Source organism: Cebus imitator, unplaced genomic scaffold (genome assembly GCF_001604975.1).
Source record: "Cebus imitator isolate Cc_AM_T3 unplaced genomic scaffold, Cebus_imitator-1.0 Scaffold178, whole genome shotgun sequence".
Lineage (NCBI taxonomy): Eukaryota > Metazoa > Chordata > Mammalia > Primates > Cebidae > Cebus > Cebus imitator.
This window is the reverse complement of record NW_016107493.1, coordinates 209,056-224,651: the sequence shown is the minus strand read 5'-3', so window position 1 is coordinate 224,651 and position 15,596 is coordinate 209,056. Positions and strand designations below refer to the sequence as shown.

The 15,596-nt window shown below is 34.4% G+C and overlaps 1 protein-coding gene across 3 annotated transcripts in view; it reads left to right on the top strand.

The window, feature by feature from the left end:
• The window catches only part of BOLL (boule homolog, RNA binding protein), a 58,676-nt gene extending 43,297 nt beyond the window's left edge, over positions 1-15,379 (top strand). For 2 of the 3 annotated variants that reach the window (XM_017545176.2, XM_037744523.1), the window contains one exon: positions 13,684-14,016. In XM_017545176.2, the coding sequence (XP_017400665.1) occupies positions 13,684-13,707 (24 nt within the window). In that variant the 3' untranslated portion in view covers positions 13,708-14,016. Of the gene's footprint in view, positions 1-13,683 lie in introns of all 3 variants that reach the window. The other variant, XM_017545177.2, reaches the window with a different exon arrangement.
• The last annotated feature ends 217 nt before the right edge of the window (positions 15,380-15,596 follow it).

Genomic DNA, 15,596 nt, shown 5'->3' with positions numbered 1-15,596 from the left:
AGGTCTGTGAGTAGATAACATCAGAAATTGTACAGAGAAACTGGTATCTTACTCTTTAATATAGTCATATAAAGATTACTAATTCTTGCCAAGTGTGGTGGTTCATACCTATAATCCCAGCACTTTAGGAGGCCAATGTAGGAGGATTGCTTAAAGCCAGAAGTTTGAGACCATATTGAGACCCTGTCTCTACAAAATAAAATTCTTTTTAACTAGCTGGGCATGGTGGTGCACCCCTATAGTGCTAACTACTCAGGCGGCTGAGGCAGGAGCATCACTTGAGCCCAAAGATTCAAGGTTACAGTGAGCTATGATCACGCCATTGCATTCTAGCCTAGGCAACAGAGTGAGACCATGTATATCTCTAAAAAATTTTTTATATTTTTTAATCACTAATTCCTCTTTTGTTAGAGATGAAAAAAAATAATAATGTACTTCCAAAGTCAAAACTGAAACACAAGACAATTATGTAGAATTTTGTGTTTCTTGTTTTTATTTTTTAAGGTTAAATGTTCTATGCATTTTATACTCAATATTTTTCTTTAGGTGATTTAGTGGCCCTCAATACAAATTAATGCCCCACTCAAAGACAGACACTCTCCAAAACCACTTCTGTAGTTTTCTAGTACTGTATAACTGTAGAAATGCTTTAATATGCATGTATTACTGTGTGGCAAATTATCTATTTTTATTTATAGTACATTTGTATTATAACATGGAAATCTTAATATACAAATGTTGTTCTATATTACAAAACAATCTTTTTCTAGAACATATTACTAATATTAAAATATTAGTGAACAACGTTTGAAACACTAGCCTTTTTTTACCTCCAATGCAAATTTTCTCTAGTACCAAAAATCTTGGTGATTTTTAAAATAGAAAAGTGGAAATATTCTTTGGAAGAGTTTGAATCTGTTGTTTTTATAAGCATAAGTCATTTTTAAAACTCTAACGATTACAACTTTGTGAATGTTAATCGAGAATATCCCAAAGTAGGAATTTCACATGTCAAAACTATCTGGAAGCAACAAATCTATTCAATGAAATAGAAATATTATACAGAGTTCAGAGCACAAGTCTAACTTCTGTGAGGTACTGTTTACCAGAAACTACTCATTGACTGTAAGCCACAGCCTACATACTCTGTCAAGTCAAATACAAAAATAAATAAATACAAAACAGACCAATATAGAGGTAACTAGATTAATATGATACTAATTAGGGCTATTATTCCCTAATTCAGCAGTAACATCTTACACAGAATCAAGTTTTAGGCCAGGTGTCGTAACTCACACCTGAACCCCAGCACTTTGGGAGGCCAAGGCAGGAAGATCACTTGAGCCAGGAGTTTGAGGCCAGGCTGGCAATATGGCAAGACATCTCTAATTTTAAAAAATAAAACAAGAGAATTAAGTTTTAAAGTCGACAAAACGAAGCCACATAATGTCAAAGTTATTCCACCAACTAGGAAGGAACAAAAGGAAAATCTGTGTTTCTGGGTATGTGAACTATTCTGTTTCTAAGATAAATATCAAATCCCAAGGTATGAAGGGTATGAGTGGAGAATTCTGAAGTGTTTCTGTTTTCTTACAGTATTTTTACACTTTTGCATTAATATAAGTGTCTAATAAAATTGTTCTTATATGGATTAAGTTCAACGTGTATTTTATTTAACTCTCATGTCTACCAACAAGCCATGAAAACATGTGGATGTTAAGGATCATATTTAACCACTTGCCAGGCTATGAGGAATTTCTTCTAATTAAAGTGTTGATTGGACTTAAATGAAAAACACAACTAATGGTCTACAAAGTATGATTCAGAAGTAAATTGGAAAGGCATCTGAAGTGCTACCACTATCTACTTCTAGTTCAAAGACCCAAAGCATGTACTTACCTAAAAATTAGCAACTGTCTCTATTTTATAAAAAGCTTATGCTGCTTGTGTGTTTTTCCCAACCATTTCCTCATTTGAGTATCATTAATACTTCTTTTTTTTTTTATTTTTTTGAGACGGAGTTTCGCTCTTGTTACCCAGGCTGGAGTGCAATGGCGCGATCTCGGCTCACCGCAACCTCCGCCTCCTGGGTTCAGGCAATTCTCCTGCCTCAGCCTCCTGAGTAGCTGGGATTACAGGCACGCACCACCATGCCCAGCTAATTTTTTGTATTTTTAGTAGAGACGGGGTTTCACCATGTTGTCCAGGATGGTCTCAATCTCTTGACCTTGTGATCCACCCGCCTCGGCCTCCCAAAGTGCTGGGATTACAGGCTTGAGCCACCGCGCCCGGCAATACTTCTTATAAATCAATGTAGAGACTAAAATTTTCTTGTATTCTGTAAAACCTAGGAAGGACAAGTATAAAGCAATATAATATAAAGGAAAGAGACAGGAAAAGCTGGTTCTTTGTAACTCTGAACATATAAGGAAGGTATAAATTTTCATATATGCTGTATATAGCCAAACAATAGCCTCAGATTCTCTAGAATAAATTTTTTACTCATAAAGAACTAGGCAGGAGGAGCAAAAAAATGCTTCCTTTTTGATGTAAATCTAAAAGCGAGGACATAGAACAGTTAGGAGAATCAAGTGTTCATGACACCAGTTATAATTGTCATGGGTAGATCCCCACTGAAGGATGAGTAAACAGAAAAATATATATTATATGAGTTCTGTGAAAAAAATTGAATATGGCACTAAATTGAAGGCAAGGATGAATAGTACAAATATGTATAAGAACATATGTATGAGAGGAAATTAAATGCAATTTTTAAAATATATCCCATATTCTCAATAATAGATCTTTAAAAAACAATTGAAAACTGAAAAATAGGAAAAATGAAATGGTTGCTGGCTACTGTAAGAAAATACTGCCCAAAAACTGTTTGACATGATGGCAAGAATCATATTTGCCTTTGTCATAAAAGGCCAGTAGTCACAACAGAAAATGAAATCCTTGACAGAGAAAGATGTTTTTAATTCTTCCAGAATGTAAAAGAAAATAACATGACAGATGAAATGATGAAATAAAATGCTAGATAGAGAGAGCAGAGAGACAGATCCAACCAAAACATAGTAATTCCCAAGAAAAGAATACAGAATAAATGGAACAAAAAGAACACGCAGAAATTTTAACAGCAAAACAAAAACACTGTGACTCGAATTTACAAATCAAAACAGGATTCATCATGCTTCAAGCAAAATTAATGAGAGGCAATCCATGCATAGATAGCCTAGCAATTATCTTTCCCCCATCATCCCACTCTACCAAACGTCCTTGGCCTTTTAACATTTTATTTTAAAATAATTTACACTTACAGAAAGGTTGTAAAAAAAAATACAGAGTTCATATATCTCTTCACTCAACTTCTGATTTTAACAGCTTATATAATCAAAACAGTTAGTAAAACCAAGAAATTAGCATTCATAAAGTACTATTAAGTAAACTACAGACCTATTAAGTAAACTACAAACTTCATCAACTTTTTCACTAATATTCTTTTTCTGTTCTAGGATGTAATATTAAATCCTACATTAATTTGTCATGTCTCCTTATTCTCCATCAATCTGTGACATTTACATAGTCTTTTGTTGTCTTTCATGACCTTGATTCTTTTTTAAAATACTGATTAGTTATTTTGTAGAACACTCTTTACTTTGGGTTTGGCCTATGTTTTCTCTTAATTAGATAAAGGTTTTCAATTTGGAACAATAATATCACAGAGGTGATATGCCCTTATCAGTGTGTCATGTCAGGGGTATGAGATGCCAATGTGTCTCATTACTGGCAGTGTTAACTTTTTTTTTTTTTTTTGATCACTTTAAGCATAAAAAGTAACTTGCCCACAGTATCATAGTTGAGTAAGTGGCAGATCCAAGACTCTAGTCCAAGCATGCTTTCTACCATAGAGAAAAAGTTAGCTGGTCCCTTAAATCCCTGCAGTGAAGATGACTGACAAACTGTGCACAAAGAACTTTCCATTAGGATTTTAGTGCCTCCCTCATAACTATGAACATGCAGCCACATTAGAAGAAAACCTCTAGAGTGAGAGAACAAAATAAACAGAAAAAAAGAAATTCATAAGAAACATACAATGCAGGGAGCAGAAGAAAATATCGAAGAAACTACAGTTAATATGCTCTCAGAAACAGGCAAAAACTAATGAGAAGTGGTACATGCATAGACACCCTGATACTTTTTCTCTCAAACATCTGTCCTTTTGATTTTTTAGCCTTGTATTTTGAAATAATTTCAGATTTACTGAAAAATTGTAAAAATAATAGAGTTTCTATATATCCTTCACCTACTTCATCCTTTGGCTGGCAGGCACTGGCACAGGAAAGGAACATCAGTACATTCTAAACTATATACCTTATTCTAAAATTTCACTAGTTTTTCCACTAATGTGACAACTGAAATAAATTATGTGTGAGTTAAACATTAAAGGCAAAAGTTTTCAGAAAAAGAACCAAAAAAGATTGAGGTGAATAATAATAGAGAAAGGATAAAATTAGATTAATCCAAGAAGTCAAATATTTTTTAAATTGCAGAAAGAGGAGTAAAGAAAATTGTTCAGAGGAAATTATCAATAAATTAATACAAGAAAACTTCCTAGAAATTTAAGGACAAGAGTCTGTAAATTGAAAGGGCCTACCAACTACTCACCACAATTACTGCAAAAGACTCACACTAAGTCAAATTATTGTGAAATTTCAGAATGGCAGGAATAATAGAAAAAATTTCAAAAGCTTCTAAGGAGAGAAAATAGATCACATTTCCCCTTGATCTTATCTATTTTTTAAAATAAATTTTACAAAAACTTTTACCTCAAATGTATCATGTAACCTGGAAATAATTACAGTGGTTCACTTTGTCTCAATGGTTCACTTTGTAAGAAAGTTTAGTATATTTTTTGCAGTAATTTTCTGCTTCCTTTTTCCTTTTGCAGACTTTAAATAGAATTCCATCCACTTGAGTGAGTTTTTCTATGCACAACTAAATCAGATAAAATACATTCAGATAAAATTCCATTCCATACATTTTCTTTGCCATTCTTTCTTCAGTACTTTAGACCTTAGGTATACCATTTACAAACCAGTGTTGTTTAAGTGTATTGTACTTTTAGTTTATATTTAAACTTCAAAATGATAACAGGTTTTAAAGTATTTGTACATTGCAGAACACTTTATCTTTGCAGAATAAATTCTTTCTGCAATGAGATATTCCTAACCCAAATTGTATTAGCTCTTTATTGCAGTGTGAAAATAGCTGCTTGTTTCATCTTATAAATCTTTAAGGAAGAGTTCTTCATGTCATCCTGGAAATTTAAACCAAGGTTTATTTAGAAGCCTCCTCATTAAACTGTAAAGTTTAGTCAAAAAATTTTTACCTAAAAAAATATTTATAGGATCTTTTCCATTCCATACTGTCAATTTTGTCTTACTCCTATAATGCTTATATGAGCTGGAGATTACCTCAATTCCCTTTATTTTTACTTCCTATATTGACTTGGTACATTTTTTTCTCATTTTTGAATGCTGCTCCTTAAGAAATTTTCTTAAAAGTAAGGAAAGGGAATAAAAATCAGATCAGCTTGTTTATCCTTCTAATCTGGCAAAAATACACATATTTAATTGGAGGATGATATTACAACTATAGCCAGAATAGGCTGGGCGCAGTGGCTCATGCCTTAATCCCAGCACTTTGGAAGATCAAGGTGGGCAGATCACTTGAGGCCAGGAGTTCAAGACCAGTCTGACCAGTGCAGTGAAACCCTAAAAAAAAAAAAAAAAAAAAAAAAAAAAAAAAAATAGCTGGGCGTGGTGGTACATACCTGTAATCCCAGCAGCTCGGGAGCCTGAGGCACGAGAATCACTTGAACCCAAGAAGCAGAGGTTTCAATGAGCCAAGATCATGCCACTGCATTGCATCCTGGGTGACAGAGCGAAACTGTCTCAAAAACAAACAAACAAACAAAAACTATACCTAAAATAAAACTTGACTTACAGATTTAAGTTATTACTGCCATTTCTTTAAATATTGCTACATACTGTCAAATCTGGCAGAATCTTCATGTATTATGGATCATTAGTTAACTCTATAAGTCACATAAATAAGCTGTCCTTCACATAAAAATAACATATGGACTCTACCATATTACAAGCCTTAAGTAAGAGCTCATTCTCACTAGTTCATCAAATATCCATTGAGCATGACATTTGAAAAACAGTATCTGCAGTGCTGTAAATACAATTAATAAGACCTTACCCTCAAGATTACTTTCAGCTGTCTTCATGACCTAAGCCCATAATTTTCTTGTAACTTAAACTGTTACTTTAGAATTGTCAATGGCACCAGGTGTGGTGGTTCATGCCTGTAATCCCAGCACTTTGGGAGGCCGAGGCAGGTGGATCACAAGGTCAGGAGTTCAAGACCAGCCTGGCCAAAATGGTGAAACCCTGTCTCTACCAAAAATACAAAAACTAGCCAGGCGTGGTGGCACATGCCTATAGTCCCAGCTACTCGGGAGGCTGAGGTAGGAAAATTGCTTGAACCCAGGAGGCAGAGCTTGCAGTGAGCCAAGATCATGCCACTGTACCCCAGCCCCGGTGACAGAGCAAAAGAAAAAAAAAAAAAAAAGAATTTTCAATGGCTATTTCCTTTAAATATGGCAAAATTCAGTGCCAACATGTGCTTTTTATTGAAACTGGAAGGACCTAAGTTAAATTAGCTTGTTTTGGAAATAAGTAAAAAGAATAAATGAGGGAAATATCAATAGATCTTCTCTAGGATATCAAATTAAGTTATATATACTATAATGCACATTTCTAAAAATTCTTATGTAAACATTTATCACTCAAAGGTATCACTTTTCTATTTTGAAATGAGTAAAAACTATTAGCAACAAGGCAAGGATGTCCCCTCTTACCATTTTTTTCAACTAACAGTAAAACACAGAATAAGTAGAGATTTAACTTAACCATGGTAACAAATGCACACATACTTATTTTCCTAAATATCTAAACATATATCTATTTAATCCTGTTATTTGTAGTCTCAAAAGCACTAGTGTTTTATAGCTTCTTTCTCTCAAGGTTTCTATTAAACTTGTAATTTCTGATTGAATTAAAGTGAATCCAATATATTTAAGTCTGGTAATAAATTATTCTCGCATTATAAAGTTGTCTTAGTTCAGGCCACTATAACAGCTACATCATAGACTGGGTAGCTTATGCAACAAACATTTATTTCTCAAAGTTTTGGAGACCAAGAGGTTGGAAAGTCCAATGCTGAGGTGCTGGGAGGTCTGGTATCTGTTAAGAACTAACTTCCTGGTTTGCTGATGCCTGTCTTCTCCAGTCTGCAAGGTGAAAGGCAGAGAGAGCAGAAGCAAGCTCTTTCCTGTCTCTTCTTACAAGGGCACTAATCCCATTCATGAGAGCTCACCCTCATGACCTAATTACCTCCCAAAGATCCCACCTCCAAATACCATCACACTGGGCTTTTACATATGAATTTGGGTGGGATACAAACATTCAGTCCATACCAAGAATATATTCACCATATGCACTTAGAGCACCTTATTAAGGTTTCCTTTCCTAGTATTATCAGAAGTTCTTAGCCTGAAAACTTCTTTCCAGACTGGAAAGTTAAACCAGGGGTCACAAAAGGGCCCAATAGTAAATGTTTTGAGCTTTACAGGCTAAATACATAGTTGCTATCAAAATTACTCAACTCTGCCATTGTAGCATGAAAGTAGCCATAGACAAAACAGAAACAATGAGTAAGGCTGTGTTCCAGTAAAACTTTATCTATAAAACAGGTGATGGGGAGGAATAGCATTAGGAGAAATACCTAATGTAGATGATGGGTTTATGGGTGCAGCAAACCACCATGGCACATGTACACCTGTGTAACAAACCTGCATGTTCTGCACGTGTACCCCAGAACTTAAAGTATAATAAAAAATAATAATAAATAAATAAAATTTTTTTTAAAAAACAGGTGATGAGCCAGATTTGGCCTGCTGTCCATAGTTTTATGACCCTTGAGTTACAGTATAATATGAAATATAGCATAAATGCATTTGCTATAATTTTATTTTTAATTATTTCTTTTAAATCTATTTTTTAGTTTAACATGAATTATCTGACCCTGAGCCTCTGGGCTATTTTAATATTTACATTAGCCATAAGCCCTTACTAGCCAAAATACTGAAGTGAGGGGGAAGTGTAAGTAAAAGGTAATTTGTGATATTTATTCATTCATTACTGTGTACGGATGAGTATTAATTGGTACGGTAATCTGAGTAAATCTTACACTTCTTTTTTGGGGAAAAATCTTACTGTTTTATTTTCAGATCCAATTATGGGTGTCCATTCTTAGTTTGAGCACTCACTTTCCTTGAATTCTGTGTCGATCATTCCTTCTAATTGAACATTCTTTTCTCCTTTTACCTAGTCTTTTCTTCTTTTCCATTAGAACCTAGACTACTTGGATAGGCACTGTACTTATCATTACATAAAATTCTACTCATGAAACCTTAATCTCTTACAGAATAGTTTTTAAAAATTATTTGAATATCTTCCTCTACTTTCAGGACATATGATGAGATCAGGTAGTAGGATTTTGTATTCTACACATCATTAACAGCATTTTAAATTTACCTTAGAAAAGTGTGGGGGAAGAATATAGGGGTATGCTTTTTATTCCATATGAAATTATTTCATATGAAATTGTTTATTCAGCATTGCAATCTATTCAAACTACTCATCTTAAGATATATTGCCAAGATATGTTTGACAGCTTCTTGTTAGCCAAATCCCAAAGGTCTTGTGCTAGTCTTTGTCTTCTTAGATTTTCTTTAATTCAATACTGTCAACTAGCCTGTCTTCAAATTTTATTATTCCTAAGATATGACTCTCTTTCTTTGCCTTCAGTTTGATCTTTCAGTGTCTCTTTAAGAAATATATTTCTTCCTCTCTTATCAACCACTAATTATAGCACAATTCCCTTTTTCCTCTAAACTGTCTTCCTAAGGGAGTTCTCTAAGTTCATTGTTGTAAAGAAGTCAAAAGCAGTCTTGAATAATCCAGACTGTCTAATGTCAATTTGGTGCAGCTTATTCTATGTCCTCTTCCTCATTGGTACTAGATCAGAAACAGTCATCTTCATCAAGTTGTCTTCCATAAATTCCTTTAGTATTGTGTCTATTAGCTCTTTAATTTTTCTAAGATCTATATCTTGAAACCCTTCACCCTCCACCGTTTTTTTCATATCCATAATCTCTTTCATGATTTCCATGATTGGCTCTGTTGTAAATCCTGTGAAGTTATGTACAACATCTAGACACAGTTTCTCCAGTAGGAATTTATTATTTCAGGCTTGATGGTTTTCCAGCTTTTTCTATAACAATGGCATCTTCAATGCTGTAATCCCTCCAGACTTGCATGATATTCTCCCTTTGGGGTCTCTTCCATAAAGTTGACAATTCTTTCCATAAAATATCATGTGTAATGAACCTTAGAGGTCCTTATGACCCTCTGAGGTTGAATTAGAGGCATTGTGTTTAGGGACAAATAGACCACTTTGATACCTTCAGTGTTGAACTCGTAGGGTTCTGGGTGGCCAGAGCATTGTATAATATCAAAAGAGTTTTAAAAGGCAATCTTTTACTGGCATGCTACTTTTTCACTTCAGGGACAAAGCATCAGTAGAACCAATTCAGAGAAAGGATTCTTACTGTCCAGGCCTTCTTGTTGCACAGTCAAAAGTCTGGCATCTGGTGTTTATGTTTTCCCTTCAAGATTCAGGTATTAGCAGCTTTATAGATAAGGGCAGCACTGATCATAAACCTGACTGCATTTGCACAAAACACTAGAGTTAGCCTCTCCCTTCCTGCCTTAAATCCTGATGCTTCCTTCTCTTCCTTATTAATAAATGTTCTTTTGGCATTTTCTTTTCTTGAATAAGGCACATCTGTCTGCATTAAAAACCTGTTTAGGCAGATATCCTTTTTCCTCAATGATTTTCATAATGGCATCTTGGAACTCATCTGCTGCCTTCTGGAACTCATCTGCTGTCTTTTAGAAGCTGTTTCTCCTGTTATCTTGACATTTTTTAAGCCAAACCTCTTTCTAAAATTATCAAACCACCCTTTAGTGGCATTAAATTATCCAGCTTGAGATCCTTCACCTTCCTTTTGCTTTAAGTTGTTATATAATGACTTTGCTTTTTCTCAAATCATATTAGAGTCTATAGGTTTGCCTTTCTTATAGCAATCCCACATCCACATAAAAGCTGCATTTTCTAACACAAGATAAAAAGATATTATTTTACAAAAAGTCCAAGGTGTTTGTGCCTGCTGGCATAGCTGCAGCAGTGCCTTCATGAATTTCCTTTTTTTTTTTTTTTTTTTACAGTGGTCCTTATGCTGGATTCATTTGTCTTGAAGTGGTGAGCAGCCTCAGCTGCAGACCTCAATCTGCAGTGTATACTAAGCAATTCAACTTTTTCTTATAATGTCATGACTTTGCTTCTTGGGAGCACTTCCTGCATTATTAGTGGCATTTCTTAAGGGTCTTATGGTGTTATTCAAGGTTTACAGTATTGCACTAAACATGAGAAATATGCAAAAACTGAGAAAGATTAAATTTTACTTTGATATGCAATTTGCTGGAGAGGTGAACTGCTCACACAGAGATGATTACCATCACATGGTATTTTAAGCAGACACAATACTTGAGCTCATCATTTGAGCATACTGCAATAGTAATAGGAAGTTGCTATGAAATTTTTATAGTAATACAGTATGAACCTACTGTAAATTTTATGAAGTTATGATATAATACTGCATCTTTACAGTTGTTTATATTTCTCTCAACTGCAAGTGGCACCATGTATGGTCTGTGTTTATATGCAGAAGTTTTGATAAATTTTAACTTTTTATTAAAAATTTGTGTATATTTTATGGTAGTAAATGATAGAATAACCCTACATATATTTTATGCACTCATGACATACCTAACTTTAAAAATGCCTCATTAATTTTTTCAGTATTTCTTAGGCAGTACAGCTCATCTGTGAGTTTTTTCAAATTGTTGCAAATCTCCAAATAATTTTCTGATATATTTATTGAAAAAAACTTTACATGTAAGTGGCTAGGTGCAGTGACTCATGCCTGTAATCTCAGCACTTTGGGAGGCTAAGGTGGGCGAATCACTCGAGGCCAGGAGTTTGAGACCATCCTGGTCAACATGGTGAAACCCTGTCTCAACTAAAAATGCAAAAATTAGCCAGGAATGGTGGTGCATGCCTGTAATCCCAGCTACTCAGGTGGCTAAGGCACAAGAATCACTTGAGCCCAGGAGGCAGAGGTTGCAATGCGCCAAGATCTCACCATTGCACTCCAGCCTGGGTGAAAGAGTGAGATCCTGTCTCAGGAAAAAAACAAAACAAACAAAAAAAAAACTTCACATATATTTAATAAGTACACCCATGCAGTTCAAACACATGTTGTTCAAGGGTCAGCTTTATTTATTTATCTCTCCACTGCCAAATCCTTTTTCAAAGCTACATTACTGCCTAATAGGATTACCATATATATATGTGTGTGTATATATATATATATATATTTTGGAAACAGAGTCTTGCTCTGTCACCTGAGCTGGAGTGCAGTGACACGATCTCAGCTCACTGCAACCTCTGCCTCCCAGGCTCAAGCGATTCTCCTGCCTCAGCTTCCTAAGTAGCTGGGACTATAGGCGTGTGCCATCACACTCAGCTAATTTTTGTATTTTTAGTAGAGATGGGCTATCACCATATTGGCTGGGCTGATCTCGAACTCCTGACCTCATGATCCACCCACCTTGGCCTGGATCCATCAGGTGATCCACCCGCCTCGGCCTCCCAAAGTGCTGGGATTACAGACATAAGCTACCATGCCCGGCCTAGGATTAGTATACATTTCTTCAAAACTTCCACATCTTCACTTTCCACCTTTTAGTCATGCATAAAATCTGAATTTAGCTTTTATCTGACATTAAGTTTTCCCCTCTTATCACTCTCATCAACTGTTAGCCACACCCTTACCATTAAATATTATATTCTCTGGCCAGGCACGGTGGCTCATGCCTATAATCCCAGCACTTTGGGAGGCCAAGGTGGGTGGATTGCCGGAAGTCAGGAGTTCAAGACCAGCCTAAGCAGCACGTGAAACCCCATCTCTACTAAAAATTCAAAAATTATCCGGACATGGTGACGTGCACCTGTAGTCCCGGCTACTTATGATGCTGAGGCATGAGTATTGCTTGAAGCTGGGAGGCAGAGTTTGCAGTGAGCTGAGATCACACCACTGCACTCCAGCCTGGGCAACAGAGTGATATATATTCTCTCCAGTTTTACCATATTTATCAACCTAAATTATTCATATATGAATATACTGAAGTTAGTACTGGTCCCTGTTCTCTCTAGCACATTGAGCCTTTAACCAAGTAATTTCATATACATAAAACAATTTAACTTCATTTATCTCTGTTTCACCTGGGAGGACCAGTGTTCATTGGGTTACAGCCAATAGCCTATAAGTAGTTAACTGGGTATGAATAGTTGTGTATTATCATAATAGATTTTATTCATTCAGCAAATATTTATTGAGCACCTACCTTGTGCTTGTCATTATTCTAGGTATTGGGAATACAGCTATGAACATTAGTAAATGGTACTGGACAGTATTAAACAGGCCAGGGAAATTTAGGCCAGTCTGTAGAGTTTGGTTTTAGCAAACCCAACCAAGTTGAGCCATTAGAGCCATGCTATCTCCAACATGGTACCCACTAGCTACATGAGGCTATTTAATTTTTATTTTAAATTAATTTAAATTAAATTAAAAATTCAGTTCTTGAGTTGCAACTAACCACATTTCAAGTGCTAAATAGCCACATGTGACTAGTGGCCACTGTACTTGATAGTGTAGACGTAAAACATTCCCAGCAACATAGACCATTCTATTAGAACTGCTCTAGAGATAGTAGAACAAATATGGAAAATTTTGAGCCTATCCACAATTTAAAATATGTCTTAGGACAGCTTGCTTCCCTAAATTAGGAGCTGGCTTAGGCCCAAATTGCCAAAAAGGTAGTAGTAACTAGGTTGATTCTTTGACCCAAACTAGTATTAACAACAACAACAATAAAAATGCCAGGATGACACAGGTATGTGAAATTCTTCTGAATTATACAGTGTAAGTACCTATATGCCTGTCCTACTTATGCCCACTTAAAGGATACTTTTGGGTTTTGGACAACTTTCTAAAGAGCCTCCTGCCAAAAACACAATTCCTCTTTTAAAAACAAGTTTTTAAGACTCACCTAAGAGAAGGAAATGTAACTCGTAATCTGTGCTGACCCATCCTTTGTTTTATTTACCAAACATTTATACTGTAATACTAGACTAGAGATTGTTTAATATCAATTCTAAGCTCTCAGCAGAAACAAGCTTTTCCTGAGTTCAGGGGCCCTCCTAATTGCTAGCATCTCACTTTTTAACATTTTAATTTAATTGGTACCAAAGTTCTGCAGATATTTAGTGAATGTTGATTGATTGTCTGCACTCATCTGTTCTAACTTATCTTTTTTTTTTCCATTCAGTGTTCCTGATCTATATTTTCTCTTTACTTAACAGACAGTGTGGAGCATTCATTATTAAGACAATTGGGCAGCTCTAGTCCAGCTCAACTGATTTCTTGTCCAGTGATCCTTGTGTGGCCGAGATCCAGCTTCAACAAAACAGCTAGAAACTGCCCATTGTGAAACTTAGGGTTAGTTAATACCTCACCATACTCAGTTATTCCAATATAAGCTGTCTAAATTTGATAAAATTTGCTTTTTCAGCTGTTCTGCAAAATTATTTAGGTAGATGTGGCATGTTGGTTTTTTATGTGCTAATCTAACTGTAATGACCTTTTCTACAACATGTTTTATCCATTCCATAAATAATAACCACATTGGGAATAGTGAGGTGTCTTTTATTTTCTCTGCTTTGGGTTATTTTTCCTTATCAAACTATTAGATGTTATGTTTCACATTATTTTATATTTATTTTCATATTTAGGATAAGAATCACTTTTAATTATAACACTTTTAATACTTTCATATATTTTACAACAGTATACTATTTTAATATTAATGATTTAATTCTATTTTTTTGCTTTGCCATTTTGTCATTTAATATGCTTTTGTCTAATTTTTCATTCATCTGTAACTGCTACTCCTTAATTTTGCATCTGCTGTGGTTTTCAGAATCTGAATGGTATTTATATTTCTTTTTTATAACATTTTCCAAATATTAGAAATACCATCAACATGATCAATATTCTTGCCTTTTCATGTAATTTGACTATATTAAATTATTTCTCCAATGTTTAAGACAATATTGAAATCCTCCTATAACATAATTTATTTGGTATCAAATTTTATAAAATATGGATCCACCTTGGGAATTTTGATAAAAGAAGAGTTCACCTCTGACATGATCGCATAACATTGATTGAAATTCCACCAAATTAATGTTCTTTGAACGCTTTAATCCTTAAACCTTTTCTTCTTATATGCAACCAATATATTCAATTATACATGTGATTAATTTTAAAAAGGACAATTGTTTCCATAAAATGCAAAACTATTTTTTACACCAAAAGAAAATTTTAGATTCTGATTATAAAGCCAGTTTTTACTATAAAATTGGAAAATAGATGGGAGGGGAAGTCATTCATTATTCAAAAGGTACAGAACAAATCCTACACAGGGGTTTTTAATCTCTAAAATTTCTACAGTAGTACAGGAAATATTCCTCTTTATATTCTTTTGCAGTTCTTTCACTGACTTGCTAATTTTAGGTGGTGGGGGCAGGGGGAGCCATAAAAGTTGGTATTCCCCTAATAAATGTATCTCTTTTATCTCCTGTTTCAACCCCAAATGTATTCCATTCTCAGCAGCAGCAGCAGAAATAATAGGATATAGATCACAAAGCTTTTTCTGGTGAGTCAAATAGGGTGTTTTCTTTTGAAACCGTAATGAATATGTTTGCTAGTCAAATTGTTTTATGAGAACAGCAGAACTTTACGAATGTATGCTAGCATACAAGGATCTCAAGTACATTGATTATTCTCAGTTTTAGGAATGTAAATAGATTAAGTCCCACAATGAAATTTCAAAAGTTTTTGTTCTGTAAGGAAAAAATTACTAACCACTGATGTTTGAGATTTTCTTTTAAAAAACTATCCTTGAGAACCAAAAAGTTTATGTTTTTATTTTCAAATGTTAAGATGCTAAACAAATCCTGGACTGCTAATAAAAATTAATGATGTATTATTGGATAAGGAATTTTGATAATAATTGATACCCAAGTGTGTTTCTTCCACAGAGCTATATAGATAATATGCATACACATATATACATGTTTATATACATATATACACACATATATACAATTTATATATATATACATACATATATACAATTTATACATATATACTTTCTTAGAATTTAACTTTATTTTTAGAAGCTAATAAAAATTTTGGAGTTTCTTAACAATCT